This window comes from Dioscorea cayenensis, chromosome 14, assembly GCF_009730915.1.
Source record: "Dioscorea cayenensis subsp. rotundata cultivar TDr96_F1 chromosome 14, TDr96_F1_v2_PseudoChromosome.rev07_lg8_w22 25.fasta, whole genome shotgun sequence".
Classification (NCBI taxonomy): Eukaryota; Viridiplantae; Streptophyta; class Magnoliopsida; order Dioscoreales; family Dioscoreaceae; genus Dioscorea; species Dioscorea cayenensis.
In genome coordinates, this window is record NC_052484.1 from 19,757,600 (window position 1) to 19,781,923 (window position 24,324).

Genomic DNA, 24,324 nt, shown 5'->3' on the forward strand with positions numbered 1-24,324 from the left:
TTAACTCTGAAATCCAATAGAATACATTGTATATGCTATCAATTCGCTTTAGTTTGATAAATAATTGAAAGGAGGATTTATATTATTGATACCACTTTCATAATTATGTATATATTCTTGTAAATTCATGAGAATTTATGATATACACACACAAATATATACATATGCTCTTCGCATGCATACTAGCAAAAATATTAGAGATGCATTCACAATTACATTTATTGTGAGAGTGCATTACTTACCAATCTTTTTCTTTTCAAAGCCATGCATTGAATATATAAATATATATATATATATATATCAATACAATAGTTTCACATACAAAAGAGTCAATAAATTTCAAGCTAAATAATCCTATCCGCACGCCAACTTTAGCTACATGAAATTTGCATTTGCTTGGAAACCAAACAAGAATTTCTGGGAGTAGAGAAAGAGCAATGAGAAGTTCCTCAACAGTGTCTAAAACAAGAGAAGTGGGGGAGATTTTGATACTGCTACCTGAACATCCAAGATATACAGATGATGTTCTTATGTGTATTATATTATATGGCCTCAAACTTCTTTACTGTGCTTGAGTATTCGTCTTCTCTTTGTACCCTGAAAATTACAATGACAAGATAAACAAAATTACAGAGTGAGTTTTGGTAACAGATGGTAATTTAAGAGGAAAAGAAAAGAAGAGTATGGAAACCGATGAATGGAAAAGCAAATCAAATGACAGGTTTCAAAAAGACGAATGGAAGATAAATGCATTGGACAAATGACACAAGAATAAGAAACTTAACAGGATTAAATATGGAAAATAAATTTCTATGATTTGAACATGAAATTTCATTCAGAGGAATGCTTTTCCCTGGCTCAATAAGGATCATAACCAACAAGACGCAAGCATTTGTGCACAAGAATCTAATGAGTAATGACTAGTGCACGGAGATGATATATGCCAGATGATAGAATGTATACTCCATACACTTTTCTTAAAACTTTCAGTCTGCAGCTCAACTCTTTCGAATCATCTGAAGTAAAACATTTTGTATGATATGGTTCAACGTTGCACAAGAATAAGTCTATGATATATATTGTAAATGCATATAACTTATAAAGTTCTAAGACATTTGTAAGTACCTTTAATTTATTACTCAATTCTCCATGGCCTTGTTGGTTGGGGGATATTTTAGGGCCCAGTTTATCCAAATCGATCAGGTCATCCCATCATTTTTACAAGATTTAAATATTTAAATAAGCATAATTAATAATTGATTTGAAAAAATATTAATATTAATATTAACAAGCATCCATCATTAATTAAAAAACTGTAACAATTAAAGTCAAAATTTAAACTCAATCAAATCATCTTGACCCTCAACCAACAAGGCAGTAGGATTTAAGCTCCTTACAACTCCCACAAAATCTTTGATATCAGCCCAAGCAACTTGCAAGGTCGATATTCATCTTAATGAAAGAAGACTAAACATTATTAGGTGAGGAATGATGAATTTATCCTCTTCACGTAAGTTGATTTAGGAGAATGATAAAGGCCAGTAAACATAGACAGTTATTATCAAATACAGTGTGCTGAAGCTACAGTCTAAATGTATATAAAAGGGCAATGAGAACTAAAGGCAAATAATAATAATAAATCTATGATAATGCAATGAGAAATACTGTAGCTACAAAACAGATCTTATTAAATTTTGAAGGAACATACAGCAATTAGCAAGCCTCAAGACACAACTCCCAACAATTTTACCAAAAAAAAAAAAACTACAACAAAGCAAATGAGAAAAAATAAAATAAAATATAATATAATATATTTTCATTGAAAATATCTTCCTTTCAAGTTACACTCAAAACATCCAAAATCAGCTTCACAATGACCGCTAAATTACAAGACATTAACAAACTTGACTCAAGTTATCTACTACTTCCCAGATAACTCTGATTGACAATAATGCATGATCTGGAATGCAGAAATCCAAATCGGATCACTTTAGATATGATTCATACTAGCATGTTTCTTCAAATGCAACAACCCAATGAATTCTGGGCACAAGTTCAATGAAGGTTACCAGTAACCTCCTATGCTCCCAAGCAAGAAGGTAGCTTATGATGATAATGTTCTTTCTCAAAAAATTTAGTTGGCTTGTTGAGGTTTAAAGAGAGATAATCATCAATTCATCTAATGATATGGTGACAGGAATTAATGAACCAAATTACAAAGATGAGTTAGAAAACAGACATAATTCCTCAAATTTAATACTTTTCATATAAATGTATCATGGTTAAACCACACACGAGCTTCTCCCAATTTTCCCTCAATGGAAGATTTAAAATTCAGTATCTAGAATAGTTTGTACTAGGTAGAATACCCCAATCAGTCCCTCTACTTAAGTCACTCTGCCTTTTTGATCCTCCTACTATGATTTAATACTTTTTTGTCCCTCTACTTTTTTGATTGGGTCAATTAAATATATCTAGGTAATGGGGGTTAGTTTTGCCGTTTAACTTGGCTGATGTGGCATTGTTTTGAATAAAATATCATTAAACAAATAAAAAAAAATTAAAAAAACATTAAAAAGATGGATTAGTTTATCGGATCCGAATCTCTTTCTATCCCCTAACCCTACTCTTAATCCATCCTTAATTAACTTAACTCACCCTCCATCTCTAGGTTTTGGCTATTGGAGTAGCTAAAAGAAGCGTCAGCTTTGACCTTAATGCCTTTTTCCACCTCAATAGAACAATTTGTTGAAAGAACAGCCAAAGAATCAATTGGGAACTAGACAGAGCACGACTAATGCTGGATGGAGCTTTGCTCTATGGAGTTACAGCGAGAAGTCAAATCACCACCACAATAATAGAAAGCTACTGGTAATAGGTTACTGAGGCATTTTATCTTATGGTTTATGATCTTGTGTCAAAGATAGAGTTAATAGATCTACTGGAAATCCTTGCTCTTATCTAACAAAAGCTAACCTTGAGATGATAGTATAGCTAAGATCTTACATTTATCTTAAGGCAATATAGATTATAGTGAACCATTCATTTATCATAAGGCCATTTTCAACTAGCTTATAGTGAACCATTGCCTCTAAGAAAGAAAATAAATCTAGTTTCTGTTGTAAGAGATAAGAATATTTCAAAAGGATTTAGTTAAATATTGACTTAGTTCCTCCATTATTTATGTAATCCTATTATCACTCTAACAGATTTGAGAACGTGGGTTTTAAGATTTCAAACTACCCGTTAGGAGAGATTTTATATAAGAGATCTCAAAATAAGAGATAAGATAAGAGAAGAAAATCTCTCTCTTTCTTTTACCTTTTCACCCTTTCTTCTTACGCTGGGTTAATCTTCTCTCTTTATCTGTTGTTCCTGATCCTATTTTTTATATAGAAGAGCTTGTTGAATCCTGGAGGATACGTCGTATTAATTTTTGGTTGGTGTCGGCGAATTATCCTTGAGGACAGTGCTATCACGCCTCAAGCTATATTAGTTTTCACCTATTTCACGCATCAAGATTTCTAACATTCTCAAGGATAATAATGGCTACTGGAGGTGGAAACATTCCTGTTGATGCTGTTGATGCTGGGGACATTGCTACTGCTGTTGATTCTGATGTTGTTCCAGACATTGGTGGTTCTACTGTTGCTGCTGCAAATGGAGGTCCTGCCATTTCTGCTGTGCCGCTATTGCCTGCTGTTTCGTATGCCAAACCATTTCCTGACATTTCCAAGATTGAAATTTTTAATGGAGACAACTTCAAGAGGTGGCAAGAACGAGTGTTCTCGGTTCTAGATATGCACGGGGTTGCATATGCTCTTATTAATTCTAAGCCACTTGAGTCATCCCCCAAGCAAGTCGAATTATGGGTTCATGCCAATAAGGTTTGTAGACACACAATTATTAGCACTCTTTCTAACGAGCTGTTTGATGTATATTGTGCCAATAAGGAAGCAAAGGAGATATGGGACTCCATGATCACAAAATATACTGCTGAAGATGCTGGAAAACAAAAATTTGTCATTGGAAAATACTATAGATGGGAGATGACAGAAGATAAAGACATCAAAGTGCAAATTAATGAGTACCACAAGCTGCTGGAAGATCTCAAGTCAGAGAACATTATTTTGCAAGAAGAATTTGTGGCTGGCTTGCTCATTGAGAAGTTGCCTCATTCATGGAATGACTACAAACAACAACTTAAGCATAAGCACAAGCAACTCTCATTTGCAGACTTGATTACACATATCATAATTGAAGACACCAATAGAAAGGAGTGCAAAGCTGCCAAAGGAAAGGAGATTACTACCAATGCCAACTTGCTGCAAGACAAGCCACACAAGCCAAATAAAAGGTACGAAAAGAAACATGATTTCAAGCCTAAACCTTACAACCCCACTTTCAAGAAGAAAGGCAATTGTTTTGTGTGTGGCAAACCAGGCCACCATGCGCCTCAATGCAGAAAGAGGATGGGGAGAAATGGCAATCCTGCTAAACCAAATGTAAATTTGGTGGAGGCAGATGATATAATTGTTGCGGTCATTTCCCAAGTAAACCTTGTGGCCAATATGAAAGAATGGGTGATAGACTCTGGGGCTACTAGGCATATTTGTGCAAACAAAGATGCTTTTGTGTCCTATACCCAAGTTCAAGAAGGGGAAGAAACAGTCTATCTTGGTGATTCACGAACCGCTTCGTTTCTTGGCAAAGGCAAAAATCCTTCTCAAGCTAACCTCGGCAAGACATTGGCATTGAATGACGTACTTCATATTCCTAACATTCAAGCAACCTAGTTTCGTGGGATTGTTAGGAAAAGTGAAAGTGAAAGTGTCATTTGAATCGATAAGGTTGTAATGACCAAAAATAATAATTTTGTGGGAAAGGGCTATTGTAATCATGGTCTCTTTGTTCTCAATGTTGCTGAAATTATCAATGAAAATGCTAGTTCTTCTCGCTTACTTGATTGATTCTTTTGATTTATGGCATGCTAGACTAGGACATGTTAGTAATGCTTATATTAAAAATGCAACAACTTGGTTTTGATTTCTAGCAGAGAATACATGCATGAGTAAATGTGAAATTTGTGCTCGAATCTAAACAAACCAAGAAAACATGTTCACCTGTTTCTAGAGAATCAGACTTATTGAGTTTAATTCACACAGATGTAGGAGATTTAAAAGCAAACTATGACCGGAGGTGGTAAGAATTATTATGTAACTTTTATTGATGATTTCTCTAGATACTCTAAAGTATATCTACTTAGAAATAAAAATGAAGCTTTTGATATGTTTCTTATATATAAAGTCAAGTAGAAAAATCGCTAAATAAGAAAAATCAAAAAGGGTTAGGTCGGATAGAGGTGGTGAGTATGTTTTTACTTAATGATTATTGTGAAAAAGGAAGGTATTATACATGAGACAACTCCTCCTTACTCACCGAATCTAATGGTGTGGGCTGAAAGGAAAAAAATAGGACCTTAAAAAGATATGATGAATTGCATGCTAGTTAGTTCTAATGCACAAGATAACCTTTGGGGTGAAGCTATACTTTCAAAGATGTCACTTGCAAAAATAGAATTCCTTATAAGAAAAACTAGTAAGACACCTTATGAGTTATGGAAAGGATATCCTCCTAATCTAAAATATTTGAAAGTGTGGGGGTGTCTTGCCAAAAGTTATGCTACCCGATCCTAAGAAAAGGAAGATAGGTTCAAAGACATCCGATTGTTTATTCATTGGTTATGCTCGAACATAGTGCCTGCATATAGATTTCTAGTACTTAAAAAGTGATGTTCTAGATTGCAACACTATAATTGAGACCAAGAATGCTGAATTTTTTGAACATATTTTTCCTTTGAAACGTGATACTATTTCTCATGCACCTTTTAGTGGAAATGACACTGAAATTGAGGATTTGAGAAGGAGTAAAAGACCAAGAAAAGTAAATACTTTTGGAAATGATTTTTATACCTATCTTGTTGATAATGAACCTCAAACTTATCTTGATGCCATATCTTCTAAAGAAGCTCTCTTTTGGAAAGATGCTATTAAAACTGAAATTGATTCTATTGCTCAAAATAAAACTTGGATTTTAGTTGATTTACCTCATGGAGCTAAACCTATTGGTTGCAAATGGATTTTCAAGAAAAAGTTTAAACCTGATGGTTCTATTGAAAAATATAAAGCTCGATTGGTTGCAAAAGGTTTTTCTCAAAAGCAAAATGTTGATTTTTTTGATACCTTTGCGCCAGTGGCTAGAATTTCTTCTATCCGAGTTTTAATTGCCTTAGCTTCAATTTATAAGCTTTTTATTCACCAAATGGATGTTAAAACAGCGTTTTTAAATGGTGATTTAGAAGAAGAAATTTATATGGAACAACCTGAGGGATATGTGGTTCTTGGTCTTGAAAATAAAGTGTGCAAACTTCTCAAATCATTATATGGCTTAAAACAAGCACCAAAACAGTGGCATGAGAAATTTGATCAAGTTTTATTAAATGATGGTTATACTTCTCTTGAAGGGGATACATGTGTCTATACAAAACTTGATGGTAGTGATTGTGTGATTATATGCTTATATGTAGATGACATGCTTATCTTTAGTACTAGTCTTGAGCTAGTACATAAAGCAAAAGGTTTTCTAGCTTCTAAATTTGATATGAAGGATATGGGTGAAGCTAATGTGATTTTAGGTGTTAAAATCATAAGGAAAGGTGATGGAATAATGCTATCACAAGAACATTATGTTGAGAAACTTCTTAGGAAGTTTGGACATTATGATGTCACACCAGTGAGTACTCCTTATGATGCTAACACTCAACTAAGGAAAAATAAAGGTGATCCTATCGCTCAATCTGAGTATGCTAAGATCATTGGGAGTCTGATGCATTTGATGAATTTTTCTAGACCTGACATAGCTTATGCTGTGTGTAGATTGAGCAGATACACACATAACCCTAATCATGAACATTGGACTAGCTTAGCTAGACTAATGAGATATTTGAGAGGTACCATGAGCTATGGTATTCTATATAGTGGATTTCCTGCTGTATTAGAAGGATACAGTGATGCTAGCTGGATTTCAGATACAGATGAGACTAAATCCACCAGTGGTTATGTGTTCACTCTTGGTGGAGGAGCAATTTCTTGGAAATCTACAAAACAAACAATAATTGCGAAATCAACAATGGAATCTGAATTCATTGCTTTAGAGTTGGCTGGCAATGAAGCTGAGTGGTTGAAAAACCTCTTAGCAAATATTCCTTTGGGAATAAGACCTACACCTCCTGTGGCTATGCATTGTGATTGCCAAGCAGCAATAGCCATTGCAAAAAATAAGACATTCAATGGGAAAAACAGACATATTCGATTGAGACATAATATTGTGAAGCAGCTGCTAAGAGATGGAATTATTTCCATTAACTATGTGAAGTCGGAAGTGAATTTGGCCGATCCTCTGACTAAACCTTTGGGAAGAAAACTTATACATGAAACATCGAGGGGAATGGGACTAAAGCAAATTTGAGATATCAACAATGATGGTAACCCAACCTATGTGATTGGAGATCCCATGAATTAGGTTCATATGGGTAATAACAAGTCGTTAGTTGATTTGTTGAGCACTATACACATGCATGTCCCTCCTATGGTGTAAATAGTGCTAACTGCAATGAAAGTGAGGCTGAGTTAACCTCTTAATCAAATTCCATATCTTTTATAAGTGGTGTATTAAACTGCAGTATACACTTGATGGAATGACCTATATGAGTGTGGAGTGGGGCCGCTCCTATGAGAATATGCAAAATTCTCTAGAGCACTCATGAATATCCAGGCACGCGCATGGCCTATTAGCGCACATCAGCGTAGAACAACAGAGTTGCGAATGTATAATGTGATTGATGAGAATTTTAGTTTACAAAAGAGTTCTTGGTTCATAGAAGCTTCACGCTTCACCACTTATTCTGTAAATTAAATCTCATTTCTTTCTAGTTCTGGTTCATAGTCTAAAGACACCAGAATCGATGCATTATACAAAATAAGAAAGACCCAGCAGTGACTTTTGTCGTCCTTTTGAAATGTGGGGGATTGTTGTAAGAGATAAGAATATTTCAAAAGGATTTAGTTAAATATTGACTTAGTTCCTCCATTATTTATGTAATCCTATTATCACTCTAACAGATTTGAGAACGTGGGTTTTAAGATTTCAAACTACCCGTTAGGAGAGATTTTATATAAGAGATCTCAAAATAAGAGATAAGATGAGATAAGAAAAGCTCTCTCTTCCTTTTTACCTTTTCACCCTTTCTTCTTACGCTGGGTTAATCTTCTCTCTTTATCTGTTGTTCCTGATCCTATTTTTTATATAGAAGAGCTTGTTGAATCCTGGAGGATACGTCGTATTAATTTTTGGTTGGTGTCGGCGAATTATCCTTGAGGACAGTGCTATCACGCCTCAAGCTATATTAGTTTTCACCTATTTCACGCATCAAGATTTCTAACAGTTTCTTCATATTCCCTGCAATGTATAAAAAAATTAAGGGCACACATATTGAGTGACAAAAAGAACCACCTTTCATGGAAAGCGCGATCTTTAACTAATTTGTGCAGACATTAGCAAAGGTAATATATTTTTTCACTTATATAACATAGTCAGCAAACAACTACAACATCTTAAAACTTCACAGTGAAAAGTTCAATATTCTCAAGATGCATTCTAAAGTAAAAAACTTGGAAGAATTCTGAAGAACCAAAGCCAATGTCAAAGGACACAATTCCAAGAAGAAGTAAGTCTTTAAAGCCCAAATTAACTTACCTCAACTTCAGACTTTGAGGAGCTGCACCTTGTTCGCGAAGGCAATGCCAATCCAGTCAGGGTGAGCCGCTGACCACTGGAGTTGGTTGATCTCCGCACCAGCAGGATAAACGAGAACAGGATCAATCCCCTCCGAAGTCGTTGCTGTTGTCGCTGCTGCCGCCGCCGGAAGCTCCCATATCAAGGCCTGCCCGTCATCACCTGCAGAACAGAGATAGCGGGGGTTCTGTGGCGCCCACGCAACCGCATTAACCGCAGCTGTGTGCCGCTGCAACTCAGCCACCGGCATCGCAGGTGAGCGGATATCAAGCACAACCACCCGATTGCTGTCCATCAGCGTAGCGGCCATGTACCTCAGGTCCATCTTGTTCCAGGCAAGGCGTAGCAGTGGGGTATCAGGGCGAGGGCTCTCGTAGACGATAGTGGAATGCTCCTTGTCACGGAGATCGAAGATGCGGACGGATCCATCGGCGGAAACAGAGGCGAAGACGCCGACCTCGCCCCAGGCGATGTCGTAGACCTCCTTATCATGAGCAATAAGCTGTGTCTCGACGGCGCAGCGCTCGATATCCCAGACAGTACAGGTGGTGTCGATAGAGCAGGTGCCAATGCGGCGGGGTTCGGCATCATTCCAATCGAAAGAGGTAAGAGGAGCAGAGTACTCAGCAGACTTACTGTTGTTAAGGACGGAGCGGAGCTCGGTAGGGGAGGAGGAGTCAGAAGGGAGGTGCCAGAGGCGGAGGAAGTCGCCGGAGGAGGCAAGGAGAGGCGAAGGGGGTTTGGGGTGGAAAAGCAGCTTGGTAGCAGGGTACGGGTGGTCGAAGGAGAGCGCGGGGAGGGGACGGAAGGAGAGAGAGTCTTCATCGAAGACAAGCACGTCGACGCGGTTGTTTGGGTCCTCGATGAAGGAGCCAAGGGCGAGTCGTGGTGACGGAGAAGGGGTGGAGGAGAAGGCCATCGCGTAGATGGGGTGAGGGGACTCATACGTAAAGGCATTCGATTCTTGGGAGCTAGGGTTCTTCTCCATTGTTGCAAACCTCGACGGAGATGATGAGATGGAGATGATGAGGGTTTTCAGTTTTGAGGGCAAAGGAACGGGGAACGTTAGGTATGACTGAGCAGCAGCACGTGGTCAACGAAATGAGAAAAGTCAACTCTCATGCATCTGATCTGTGTTTTTTAATCTATCATTGTTAACCGGATCTTAACCGATCAAGAAATTTAATTATTTCAGAAATGTTTATAAAAAAATTTGTTTTTTTTAAATTACCCATAATTTATATCTTCATATATCTCTCTTATATTTAATTTTAATAAAAAAATTAAATAAAATATTAATTTTAGAAAAAACATAACAAATAAAAAATAACATGAATTTGTAACAAATAAAAAGCAACAAAGGGAGTATATTTTTTTAAAAAAGTATTTGGGCGAAAAATCCATCTATAAGTAAAAAATAATATTTGTCGTGACCGCGACCAAGGGGGTTAGGGCATTTTGGACCTACATACTTTCAATCAGGCATTAGTGGGGACATGGTGGTGGAGATTTATGATGGACCGTTCATGGTGTGGTGCCGATGTAATTAAGTTCAACTACGGTATGGACCGTTGGAATATGTTCCCTAGGCAATCGGGGAGAATTTCTTTTTCTGGAAAAAGGTGTTAAATTGTCTTCCGGCTTTTCGAAGTTGCATCGTGCATGGCATTAACTCTGGGAGGGAGACGTTATTTTGGAAAGATAGCTGGTTAAGTGGCAGAGCACCGATGTGTATTTGGAAGGAGGAATTTGGTAGATCTTTGGAACCGAGTGGCACTGTTAGTGACCTGTTTTTTCTTTTGTCTCAGTCTACATTCATGGAGGAGACGGAAGTGAGGACTTTTATGGAGCAGAGGCAAGTGCAGGAGGGGGTGATCGAAGACATTAAAAGGTGGCGTCTTACTGGGAATGGGATGTTCACAGTGAAATCATTCTACACTTTCCTTAATGATGGTGGACTGCGGTGCCCTTTGGCGAAATTTTTCTGGAAAAGTACTTGCCCGAAGAAAATAAACATTTTTAATTGGCTAGCTTGGAAAAACAGGATTCTAACCTTGGAGAACTTAGAAATCAGAAGATGTAACCGGCTACCGACGGTGACTTGTGTCTTGTGCAATGCGGCGACTGAGACGGTGGATCATCTCTTCTTGCAGTGTTCATTGGCAAAACAGGTGTGGAGGTACTTCAGTCGTATGCTCAGTCTCCCGGATCTGCTAGAGTACCTGCATCTGGTTTGGGGGGCTTGGAAATTATCTGTCAGACCGGTCTGTAGAGAGTTAGGGGTCTTAGTGGTGAAAGCGATTGTGTGGAATCTTTGGCTGGCTAGGAATGACTGCATGTTTAACGATATTATGGTGTCTGTTCATGCTCTAATTGTGAAGATTGATCAAATATTATTATCCTGGTTTTCTACAGTTAATGAAAGATCGAGAGCAAAGATTGAGGAGCATTCTACTTCCATCAGGCGTAGCCTGAAGTTTCTGAGCTCGACGGGGGAGGAGTAGATTGTAGCATCCATTCCGGATGCAGGGCTCTCTTCGCACATTGACTAGTCGGCCGAGGTCCTAGGGGAGGGTTGAGGCGGTTGTTTCACCTCGTTTTGTGTTCTTTTTTCACGTTGGTTTGTAACTGTTTTGTTCCACTTCTTGTGGTTAAGATTTGTATGTTGTTTTTGTTTTAATTGAAATGGTTTATCCACCTTTTAAAAAATAAATAAATAAATGATTTTGAAATAAATATGTTGATGTAATTTATCAAAAAAATTTGTTGATTTAATTTTTTTTTTAACATAATTAAATTGTCATGCGCACTGAAATACATAGTGTGGACTGAGAAGTATCTGGTCAAAGTCAACCTTCATGCTTTGAGTTTTATTTTTGCGAAAAATCAATATATAATTAAAAATTATAATTTTTAAATGAATTTGTTTATTTTAATTTTTGTTTAGTATAAATAAAATAATTGTGGATATTGAAATAGACGGGATGTTGATGGTCACAAGACTCACAATTTTTAAATGAATTTGTTTATTTTAATTTTTGTTTAGTATAAATAAAATAATTGTGGATATTGAAATAGACGGGATGTTGATGGTCACAAGACTCACAACTTTCTTTATGGGCTTTTTTTCATGTTCAAAGATGGTGTTGTTGAAGAGTCTCGGTGTTGAATTGTTTTTAATTCCTTTGAATTATCATTAATGAAGAGCCTTTTTAGACTAGGTGATATATTACTCTTATTATTATGTTTTAAGCTATAACAAAGAGAAGTTCAAATATTGTAGAAATCTATTTTGTGTTTATATCAGTTTTTTTTAGTTTTATTAATATTAAATAGTTTTTTAAAGTGATGAGACCGTAACCCGGGCGAACGCATACGTAGTGTGAGATTAGTAACACTCGACCCATACGCCTCACCTCGAAGTAGGGACATGAGGTATGATCTCGAGTCCTTCTGAAAATAAACACTCTATACAAAAGACCCGATATCAATTGACCCAAAGACCGTTGGTAATATTAAATAGTTTACTCATATTTATTAATAATAAAAGTTTCTTTTATATAAATAAAATTACAATCACCATCCCTCAAAAAAATTGTCAAAGAAATATGCAAGTATATGTGGGCCTTGTCTTTTCACAATGAGCTATATGAACAGTAATATTAGTGGTTGTCATTATTAGATTTTTTTTTTGTGGTATGAAAGCTTAAGTTTGACAAGTAGTAATGTTAATATAAAAAAAAATTGTAACAAATGAATTGATTTATGATTAAAAATAACAAAAGAGTTTTTTACTTAAGTCAATAATAATTAAAAAAAAAAAAGTAATCACAAAACTCACACGTTGTTGTAAGGATTAATTGAATTAATTCATGTTTGGATATCTCATTGAATTTTCAATCAAAGTTCATGTCAATTAAAGATCGAGAAAATGTAGAAGAAAAGGTTTGTAAGCTCTAAAGCGACTACTTGGAATTCCTGGGCCATGTAATCTGGCCTCCATTCCAAAGTCCAATCCAAGTTAAAAGCCCATCACATGGAATTGTATTGTTTAATTCTCATTTTTAAAATGTATTGTTTCATTTGTAATTGGATAACATATAACTTGCTTTAAAAGAAGGCTTAAATATGAATTAAAATAAAGTGAAATTTTAGAACTTCATTTTGTTGATGAATTAGGTTTTAAACGAGTTAATCGAGGGTTAGGTTGAGATCCTAGAAATAAGGACGGTTGGTGCAAAAAAGACAAGGTAAATGTAGCCATGATTTGGTTATGCAATCAAGGCAAGGTACATATAGTCATGATTTGCACGGACCATACCTATCAAAAGATAAGTTTAAGGGAAAAAAAGAAGAAAAGACAAACTCTAATGACTCAGAAACTATAATGATGGTAGGATAAGATTGTCATCTCCATTTTTTTCTCAAAAAGGCCCATAGTCCAAAATGGCCTTCATGGATGATGCAACAACTTCTAATCCGGACACGTAAGCCTTGAACAAATTGAATGACTTAATAAACCAAACAACATTTCAGACTTCTGCCGTATCGACCTCATTAATACATCTTTTGACATCATTTCACAAAGTCTAGCGAACGTATTACGTGGGATAATAAACTTCTTGATGAACCTTCGTCGAAGGAGGGGCATTAGGTATAATAATGTCATGGCCCACGAGTTCATTTTCAACTTTCAAAAAGTTCAATATACAAGGAAATATATATTGTCAAAGTTAATTTCACCAAAATTTATTTTTGATAAAGTGGATGGGAGCTTTACTTAGTAATTTTTTTTTTATCTCTCTTGGTTTAAAGGGCATTAAATCAACTAAATCAGGATCATTTTTTTTACTTACAAAGCAAGAATCCTAGTAGATGTCATTTTTTTTTTTTGGGAAAGAGGAGCGGGGTGAACCCATTAGAGACCCAGGGACGTGCACAAGTCTCGGTGAACAGTGAGGGACAGGTGCACGCTCACGTGGGCACTGGAACCACCCGTACTACAACCACTATCGACAACTCCCAGAAATGCTGGTAGTCACTGAATCGAACTCACCATTCGGTGAGAGGCTACATCAGCGACCTGTCATCTAATAGATCCAAGATCGTTGGCCCAGTGGATGTCATTTTGCAAGAATACATTCAACAACAACACATGCTAAGAGTGGGCGGTCCCCTGTCTGCTCTTCTGTTTGTCTTAGCTATCGATTCTTTCAACAATATATTTAATTGGCTCTCAACTCTAAGATCCTCCACAGGATCCCTCTTGGGTGATGGGGTAAAATGTGTAAACTTTAATATGTAGACAATATCAGTGTCTTATGACCCTTATTAGCAAGAGAAATTGAAGACCTTAACGTTATTAAGCTCGTTAACTAACCTCGTTAACTAACTTGTTGAAACTATCTTGGGTCTCTTTATAAACTTCCAAAAATGACTCTCTTTACTCATCCGTGTTCAGACATACTTGACCACTGCTACACTGCTTCTCCAATTAAAATATCTTGGTGTGCTACACCGGTATGAGCACCCACCTCTAAAACTGGATGAAGCTTATATCAATAGTAAGCTCTAGATTGTTATCATGAACCTTGCTACTATCTTCATTCTAACATACTCAATGTTGTGTTTAAGCTGCCCAATTAGATTAGCCTGCAAATAAAAAGGAACCAAAGAGACTTTTTCTGGCAAAGGCAAGATCTTGATCACACAAAATGCCGGTTCATTGCTTAAAGAGGTATATATGTCTCAAAACCAAGGGGTGGTGTATCCTTAATCTTTAGGACTTCATTAATACCCTTGTAGGCAAGTAGTAGTGGAAGATCATTATAATAATGCTCTTGTACCTAGTTATTCACTTCAATTATTATTATAATATACCCACTTGGATTCTTTATCATAATCAATCACTACACCAAATTTTAGTTTTAGAAGCACTTTAATAGAGGGGGTTTTTAGAAAACCCCTCCATAATTATGTTATATATATTTTTTAAAAAAATTACAGCCGGTTTTAAAAAACCCCCACAAATAAAAACAAAAAACTCTCTCTCTCCACTCACTCTCACTCTCACTCTCACTCACACCCACACACACACACACACACACTCCTCTCTCTCTCTCTCTCTCGATCTCGATCTCCAGCACTCACTCGCCCGATCTTCACCGATCTTCTCCACATCGCCGCATTGACGACCGCACCGCCGCACCGCCGCACAGCCGCATCGACGATCACCTCCACCGATTTGCTGTGAGGTGCTGATCTTCGCCACACCACCGCACCACCGTCGGTGAGTTCTAAACCCCATGAGAGAGGCATTCTCATCCGAGAGACTTTTTTTTTAGGGTTTCTTCTCAATTGGTATGCTACTGAGCTTAATTAAGGTTTGAAGGTTGAGGTTGTGATGTTTAATGTGGAGGTGGAGGTTGTTGGGAGGAGGATGGTAGAAAGGAGGAGGAGGAGCAGCAGGGGAGTTATGAAGATGGGAGACTTTTTTTTTGGAGGATGGTGTTGATGATGGTGTGAAAATTTGGGAGGAAGTGAATTAATAGAGGATCTTGATGTTTATTGGTTTATCTTTAATCAGTTATTAGTTTTAGAATAATTGATTCAATAGTTTAGTTCACTAATTTATCTCATATTGGTGTTGAATTTTGAATCATTCAAACAAACCCTAATTGAAGCTTTAGGGATGTGGTAGGGGGTGTTAAAGCCTTGTGGCTGTGTATTATCCTTAAAGCGGCCTTGATGAACTTCATGTTGTTGGTGTTGCTTTTATAATTAGTACTTGTTATTGTATTTTGTTTTCTGGATGATATGCTTTGTTCTGATCAATTAGTAATCTTGGCTCGGCAGTGAATATTTAATTTCCATCTGATCATATAACTTGCTACTATATTTCTTGTTCTGGATGATATGCTATGTTCTGATAAATTTGGTAATCTTAGTTCAGCTGTGAATTTATAATTTCCATCGGATTATGTGATAATTGCAATTATCTTTTGGCTGATGAAGTTTACAATGCTTGTTGAACTTGAATTTTTTTTTTTTCTCATCTGAAAATTATCTCTTTTTAAACGTCAAGAATTGTAAGATGTTCAATCTGTCTATAAAATGTCAGTGATCAAACACTTGTCATTTTGAGCTAACTTCTTATTGCTTCAAATTGAGGCAAAACTACGTATAAAGCGGCTCAACAAATATGGTTATTTCACATGTTAAAAGCAACACATTCTTGAGCAATTAAATAATTGGCATTTCATTAACTTGTCTGGTGTGGTTTAGCTCTTGAGCTTTTGGTAGTTAGGCCATGGATTTGAGAAGAGCTTAATGGAAAAAATAGTTTACGGAGCTTATTATCTCATATTTTCAACAAATGTTCCTTATTTACGGATGTCAAGAAACTACGGGCTTATATTGTGAAACCCAATTTTCGGGGATCATCTATCCAATTCTTCTCTAATATGGGCCTCATGCTAGGGGCAAGCACAAGCATTCTTTGTTTCTGTATATTATAATGATCAAATGGGCTAAAGTGGATGCGCCATCTCTAGTTAATTGATGGTGGAGATGGAACCCATTAATCTGTTTATATATATTTTATGGTTTCATGACCGCCATGAGAAGTTATAGCCTTAAAATGGATTTTCTTTCATATTTGGTCCTAATTTTGTTTTACTTGAAAAAGATGTAGAAATTTAACATATTTGATTCTGTTTTTATTTATTTTTGTTTGATTTTTTTAAATGTATTTTTTTATTAAACCGCATGGATCTCTGTGTGAATTTCATTCCTTCACATGTATTTGTTTAAATGGGTGTGCATAGGAGCACCACTTAAATTCAAGAACAATTTCATTATACAAAAAAATTCCCTTCTTAAATCAGACTTGCTAGAGTTATCTTTTTATGTCATTTTAGACTTTGAAGAAGAGATACCTGTTGCTTTTTAGTGGGTCGATAGCTGCCAAGCTAAATGGAGGTCATGAATGAGATCTTATTTTTAATATGATAAAAGTATTCTCATATCTAGTTTCATTCATAAAACTTATTTTTCACATGGTCGGTCACTTGTATTAAACATTAAGTATTATGTTTAATTAGTTTCATAGAGCAGATAATCTTTCTTGCCAGACATCCGAATGAACTATTCCACTTTCCTGATTTTTATGGCTTCTTTATATTGATTGGTCTGTAAGTTACTTGTATTTCCTGGTATCTATGATTTAGATTGTTGAGGTAAATCAGATCATGATGAGCTAATAGAATTATGAGCAATGATTTTTAGTTCTGGTGTTTTAGATAATTGTTAATTGAATTATGAGCCATTAGAGTAGTTTTTGGATTGTATGAATTGAGTGAATGATTTCTGTGATGTGTTTTGATCCCAATCCTTTAGCTATTAGTGGTCTGATTCAAGGAGTTGAAATGCTGAATTATTATGATTTATTTTTGTTCTCGCTAGGATCAATCCAATCTGTTGTTCATGCTCATGTATAAAAATCTTTGTATTATTCTTGTTATGTAGTTCATTTAGTTCTTGTGAGGCACATATTAGTGATTTATAGCTCATTTTCTTAATGATTTTGAAAAACAGTCTTCATTTTTATTGATTTGCTTGTATTGTTTTGTATGTGTTTCAAGAAATTGGAATGTTGAGTTATTATAATTACCTTAGCCAGATTTGGATCAGTTGTAATTTACTCTTATAATTTTTATATTTCATTTTGTCCCTGTTAGGCACATTCATGGCCATAGTCTATTGCTTTTGTATTTTGCAGAGTCTTATTTTTAGTGATTGTATTTCATGGCCTGCTGTATTTTATTGAAATCTCACCTTAAATTGCATGAAATTGATGTGCTACCACATCTTGTGCAAACATAACTGCTTAGCACGTCATCGTTTTTATTTCATGATTTTCAAATCATGAAAATCTCATTATTTGTTCAATCATCTTTTAGATGAGATAGGCTAACTAAACCAGAAAAGTCAAGAAGTGTAGGCTTTTTTTTTTTAATATATATTTGGAAGGTTATAGTTATTTTTTTATATTTTTATTAAATACAAATTCTCCATTGTTGATGCATTTATGTATAGGAAAAATTTGCAATTAACTATCAAGAAAAGAATGATAGAATATCTTTTTGTATTTTCCTCCGAGTTGCATGATAGAATGGGTTTATTTCTAGAAGGTCATTTAACTTACGATGGTCGATGAATCAGTATACATGTCTATGATTTGATTTAGTTGTCGCATATGTCATTTTTGAATTTTTGTTTTCTTAATATTTTTAAAAAATCGAAAACCATTAAAAATTATGCCCTATCACACTTTAACCACTTATGCCCTATCACACTTTAATCACTCATTGATATGCTAATGTTTTGCATCACTTATGTCACGTCACCAGTTTAATCTATAAAAATTATATATTTAGAAAAAAAATATTTGTAAAATTTTTTTATTTAAAAATATGATTTTTGTGAAAAATCTTTTTCCTTCATCACTTTTTACTTATTCACTAAAAAATCTTTGACCTCTCTTGAAAATTTTTTTCACCCTCATAAAAGTAAATCTCGGGACTCCATTCCAATCAATAAGTGGAGTGTTATAAAGATATGATATGATACAATGGTGCCATTTGATCCTTAATCTTCCTAAATTATGTTTATCATCTAAATTTTTCTATGATATTTTCCGTTTTAAATATTTTTAAAAAATTTATTTTATTTTTTTATTATCTACTCCTTTCATCTCATTATAAATATCAATCTTATAAGTTTTTACAAAGGCTAAGGCAAGTAATTGAAATTAAAAACATTCATGAACATTTAATTTAATTTCCTCATTTTACCATTTCTCTTTCCATCCACTAAATAGGTGTATTAAGATAACATCAATAGAGAACAATGTATTTAAGTAGATTGATAAAATTAATATTTAAATTAAATATCTATACATATTATAATTGTCAATGCTTTTTATGCAATTAACTATCAAGAAAGAATGCAAAAAATAATTGTCAATGCTTTTTATGCAAAAAATAACTTGGTCATTTTTTATTTCAGCTGTGCTATTTTTCTTTAATGGATAAGAGTTGGATGTACAAGCCTAGACAATCTAGGGAATATCAAGAAGGAGTTGATCAATTTCTCGAGTTTGCTTTTAATAATGAGTCAGTTGGTGGGAAGATAATGTGTCCTTGCAAGCATTGTGTTAACTCATTATGGCAAACAAGGGATGAAGCTAAAGTGCATTTAATTTGTGATGGGTTTTTAAGAGGATACACTCAATGGGTTTGTCATGGTGAATTTTCTTCTATTAATGATATTGCATCATCTTCTTCAACCCATATTCTTGAAACTTCACAAGTACAAGAGGGCTATTCGGTGCAAACTTTAGAGGTTTTGATAATATGGAAGCTTTGTTGCATGATACAATGGGTATGATTGGTCAATTAGGTGGTCAAGAATTAAATTTTCAGATGTTTAGAAACACTTCTGATGCTCAAGATGATGGTGATGATAATTGCGGGATTCAGATGAAGACATAGAAGAACTAGCAGAAGGAATATCTGTAGAACAATTCGGAGATGGATGTGCTGAAGAAAATAGTAATTTTTTGAAGTTGTTGAGAGATGTTGAAGAAGAGTTGTTTCCTGGATGCAAGACATTTTCAAAATTGTCATTCATAATACATTTGTATCATATAAAATGCTTAGGTGGATGGACTGAAAAATCATTTGCAAAGGTGCTTGAATTGTTAGGTCGGGCATTTGGTGAACAGTCATCTTGGCCAAAATCTTCTTATGAGGCAAAAAAAATCATTAAGACCTTAGGTCTTAATTATGAGAAAATCCATGTTTGTAAACAAGATTGCATGTTGTTTTGGAGAGAGTATGCAAGTGCAGAATCATGTCATATTTGTGGTACTTCTCGTTGGGTGGATAGCACTAAGAAAAGACCCGTGAAGGTGTTACGGTATTTTCCCTTGATACCAAGACTACAAAGATTTTTCATTTTGGAGCAAACTGCAAATGATATGAGGTGGCATGATGAAGGTCGCAATAAAGATGGAATTCTACGACATCCTGCAGATGGTGAAGCATGGAAATCTTTTGATGCTCGATATCCAGACTTTTCTTCAGACTCTCGTAATGTTAGGCTTGCCCTTGCTAGTGATGGTTTTAATCCTTTCAGAATGATGAGTAGCAACTATAGTGTGTGGCCAGTTGTCCTTGTTCCATATAACTTACCACCTTGGATTGGAATGAAACAACATTCATTTATTTTATCAATGATAATTCCAGGAGATAAGGGACCGACAAATGATATTGATGTCTTTCTACAACCTCTAATAGATGAGCTAAAGAAATTGTGGGAAGGTGTGGAAACCTATGATGCTTCCAAACATCAAAAGTTTCACATGCGGGCTGCATTAATGTGGACTATAAATGACTTTCCAGCTTATGCATATTTATCTGGTTGGAGCACCAAAGGGAAGTTTGCATGTCCATGTTGTGCTGAAAACACATCTTCTTTGTGGTTATATAAGGGTAAAAAATATTGTTACATGTGTTCTCGTAGGTGGTTACCCGAAGGTCATTTGTTTCGTTATCAAAAACAATTATTTGATGGCACCGAAGAAGCAAGGCTACCACCAAAGCGAGCAAGTGGAAGTGATGTGTTGAATCAGTTAGATGGGCTTCAATTCACTTTTGGAAAATTTAAGAAGAAAAAAGGCAAGAAGGAAAATACAAAGAAGAAGCGTAAAAAGAACAAAAACACCCAAAAATTAGTGTGCAAGGATCTAATGAAGAGAGTTCAAGTAGAAATGACAAAGGGCCCTATTGATCATATGAAGTGGTGGAGTATATTTTTTATGTTACCTTATTGGGAACATAACTTATTGCGCCCTACAATCTTGATTTGATGCACATAGATGTGTGTGATAATTTTGATTGGAACTTTTTGGGACTTGATAAGTCGAAGGACAATTTGAAGGCACGCCTATGACTTAGTTGATATTGGTATAAGATCTAAACTTCACCCTCAAATTCTTGAAAATGGGAAGAAAATACTACCTTCGGCTTGTTTTACATTATCTATAGAATGAAAAGAAATTCTTTGTCAAGTTGTTAAAGGTATCAAAATGCCCAATAGTTATGCTTCAAACATTTCAAGATGTGTAAACCTACAAGAGCGCAAGATTGGTGGTCTTAAAGCCCATGATTGTCATGTTTTGGTTGAAGACATCCTTCCATTAGCTTTACGAGCTTGGAATCCACCCAAGGAAGTCATTCAAGTTGTGAGTGAATTAGCAACAATTTTCAAATCACTTTGTTCTAAAGTGGTGGATGTGAATGAGCTTGAAAAACTTCAAATTCAAATTGTTATGACAATTTGTCAAATGGAGAAGATTTTTCTTCCATCATTTTTTACTATTATGGTACATTTAATCATTCATTTGGTGGAAGAAATGAAACTTGGTGGACCAATTAATTTTAGATGGATGTATCCTTTTGAAAGGTATGTTGCTAAATCTATTAGAAATGAAATCATTTTAATATAAAATGTATAATGAAGTAATATATTTTAACTTTTTATTTTTAGGTTCTTCATGCGTTTCAAATCTTATGTTAAAAATCGAACTCATCCTGAAGGTTCCATTGCTGAAGGATATATAGCTGAAGAATGTTTGACATTTTGTTCACGATATCTTCAAGGGGTTGAAACAAAATTCAACCGACCAATGAGAAATCCAAACCCGCCTACAAAATGACCAAGTAAAAATACTTTATTCTCTAGTGTTGGTCAACATATAGGGAAGATTGAAGAAATTGTTTTAGATGAAATTTCCTTGGTTCAAGCGCATCGTTATGTCCTTCGTCATTGTGATGACATTGAGAATTTTCGTAGGTTAGTATTTCTGCTTTATGATTCAATGGAGAATAAAAAGGCACATTTCTCTCAAATTATTATGTGATATATTTATGTAGAGAGTTCATTGAATTGGAAAAAAGAAAGCGACGTCGACATTCTCGTCTTTCTGAAGTTGAATTAGAGAAGTTAGTGAATGAAAATTTTCATTTGTGGTTTCGAAGCAAGGTAATCTTGTTGTACAATTGTTTTATAGTTTACTTCATCAAATCTGAAATTTTGTTTTTGATAATATCTTTTGTTATGTAGGTTTTGGAAAAAGATTATCCGGATATTCCAGAAGAAGTTGTGGCTCTTGGTGTGGGACCTAACAAAGTAGCAAAGAGATACTCTGGGTTCATTATTAATGGATTCAGATTTCATACCAAATCTCGTGATGAAAATAGAATGACTCAAAATAGTGGTGTGGTTAACACTTCAGAAGTTGGAAGTGTAAATTACTATGGTAGATTAAGAGACATTATTGAGTTAGATTACTATGGTAATTTTAAGGTTGTGTTGTTCAAGTGTGATTGGGTTGATGTACACCATAATACGGGTATTAGGCAAGATGAATTTGGGTTCACTCTTGTAAATTTTTCTCGCCTAATACATACCGGTGAAAAATTAGAGCATGATCCCTATGTGTTCTCATCTCAAGTTGAACAAGTGTTCTATGTGCAAGATTTGAAGAATGAGAATTGGTCTATAGTTATCAAGACTAGGCCTAGGGATTTGTTTGATATGGGTGATATAGACCATTGAAAAAGATGTTAGTAATTGCCTTGTATCTCTGAATGAAACTTTGTTTTTTTATCTTTAATTGGTATTTTTCTTTTTTTTTTTAAATATATGTGTTGGTTTTGAGCTGGTTATATTTCTCTAGCTGTAATTTTTTAGTCTCAAAAGCATGAATTGGTTTATATTCATGTGAATTACTTGCATAAATTGTTTAAGTTCATTTGGTGAATTAGAACATGTTCTTACAATGTATGTCAGTTTATAATTTTTCCTTGTTGATTGTTCTTTTTAAAATTTTTTTTTTGGCAAACTTACCTTGTTGATTCTTGCAATACCAAAATTATTTGATGAGCAGGATGGCGAGCAACATGTAAAGGCAGAAAAAACTGTCTTGCTGAAATTTTTTATTCTTCAAATCTGAAATTTTATTTTGATAATATCTTTTGTTTTGTAGGCTTTAGACCATCATCGAGTGTCTGAAATTGTCTTGTACTCTCCTCGCCACCTCCGGGTCCAGCTAAATCTTCATTCACAATCCCAAGGTATTGAAACCCTTCTTTGATCTTACTGTTATTACTATTATACTGAAATACCACTTTCTACAATAGCATCACTATGCGTGTGTGCTATTATACTTCAAATCATTAATGTTATGACGAATGTGAATGATAATATGGGTTGCTGGACCTTTGTCTTTTTTTGGGTGGATAAAACCAGACTTGTTTTTCAAGAGAGGGCTTAGGAATGTGTGAAGTTTTGTAACATAACATGCTTTTGATTTATATATTTCAGAGAAGAAAAAGGGTTTGGTTTTTAATTTTATTATTTTTGGTGGGGAGTGATGAGTTCTCTTGGAATGGAGTTTGGTGAAGTGATTTAATGTAATTTAATTCCTAGAAAACCACTCCTATTAACTGTTAATTGTAGAAGAGAAAATACTAAATTCTTTCTTTGTGATTTTCTTATTAGGAAATAGTTTAACCAAAGATTAGAACTGCATTGTGAAAATTATCTTATGAACTAAAGGAAGTTGAATTAAAACTACTAGTTTATCAGCTTTTGAATGTTGGATAAATTGTTGCTTTTGACAACTGCATTGTAGAATATAGTCATTTGTTCCCCTAAATATCCATTTGTAGAATATAGTTCATTCCTAATTCTTATAAAGATTCATGGATTGTGAAAACTCATGGCTAGTACACAAGAAATTTTTATTGCAATCTAATAAATATAAAATTTGTATAGGAAACTCATGGCTCGAGGATCAAAAAGTTTGAAGATTATGGAGCTACTAGAAGCTCATACTTCTTCACATCATGAATCAACTGGGCAAGAAAATGATGCTAGTACACAAGAAAAACAGTCCCGACATAGAGGAAAGACAGTAATGGCAAATGTCTGGACATCAATGGAAAAATTTATAATTAAAGTAGATAAATATGGAGTCCCCTGCACCAAAGATGCTGCCACACTAAGTTCTTTCCTTGGTGTGCTTGCAAAGAATGGCGCGTATGCTCCAATTAACATTCCTAATTGGAGACATGAAGATTTTACTCCATACAAAGCGAAATGTCTAAAACTCCTAATGGTAATTTTTTCAAATGTTTTTGATGTTTTCTCTTTTCACATATTCATGGTTAATGTTGCTTGTTATTATTAAATTAATGCTTAATGGCAGACAAAATTTGATTTTCCTCATACACAAGAGACGGTTACATGGATTTTGCAAAATCTAAACAAGAGATGGCGAGATTGGAAAGGTGACTTGAAGGCCGAATTTTACATTCCAAAAGAAAAAGAACGAGTTTTAGT

General features: G+C 34.9%; 1 protein-coding gene and 1 long non-coding RNA gene across 2 annotated transcripts; one reads left to right on the forward strand and one right to left on the reverse strand.

Moving 5' to 3' along the window:
• Window positions 1-319: 319 nt before the first annotated feature.
• Window positions 320-9,950, reverse strand: LOC120275668 (protein TRANSPARENT TESTA GLABRA 1). The gene is made up of 2 exons (XM_039282328.1): window positions 8,815-9,950; window positions 320-597 (listed from the first exon to the last, which is right to left on the reverse strand). Exon 1 carries the CDS (start codon window positions 9,839-9,841, stop codon window positions 8,822-8,824), a length of 1,020 nt encoding a protein of 339 aa, XP_039138262.1. The 5' UTR covers window positions 9,842-9,950; the 3' UTR covers window positions 320-597; window positions 8,815-8,821.
• Window positions 9,951-22,965: 13,015 nt separating this feature from the next.
• Window positions 22,966-24,323, forward strand: LOC120275135. The gene is made up of 3 exons (XR_005541064.1): window positions 22,966-23,054; window positions 23,758-24,100; window positions 24,191-24,323. It is a non-coding gene; the product is annotated as an uncharacterized LOC120275135 (long non-coding RNA).
• Window position 24,324: the final 1 nt, after the last annotated feature.

Excerpts from the sequence above, each read along its gene's own strand:
- LOC120275668 (XM_039282328.1), bottom strand. The coding sequence starts at position 9,841 with ATGGAGAAGAACCCTAGCTCCCAAGAATCGAATGCCTTTACGTATGAG.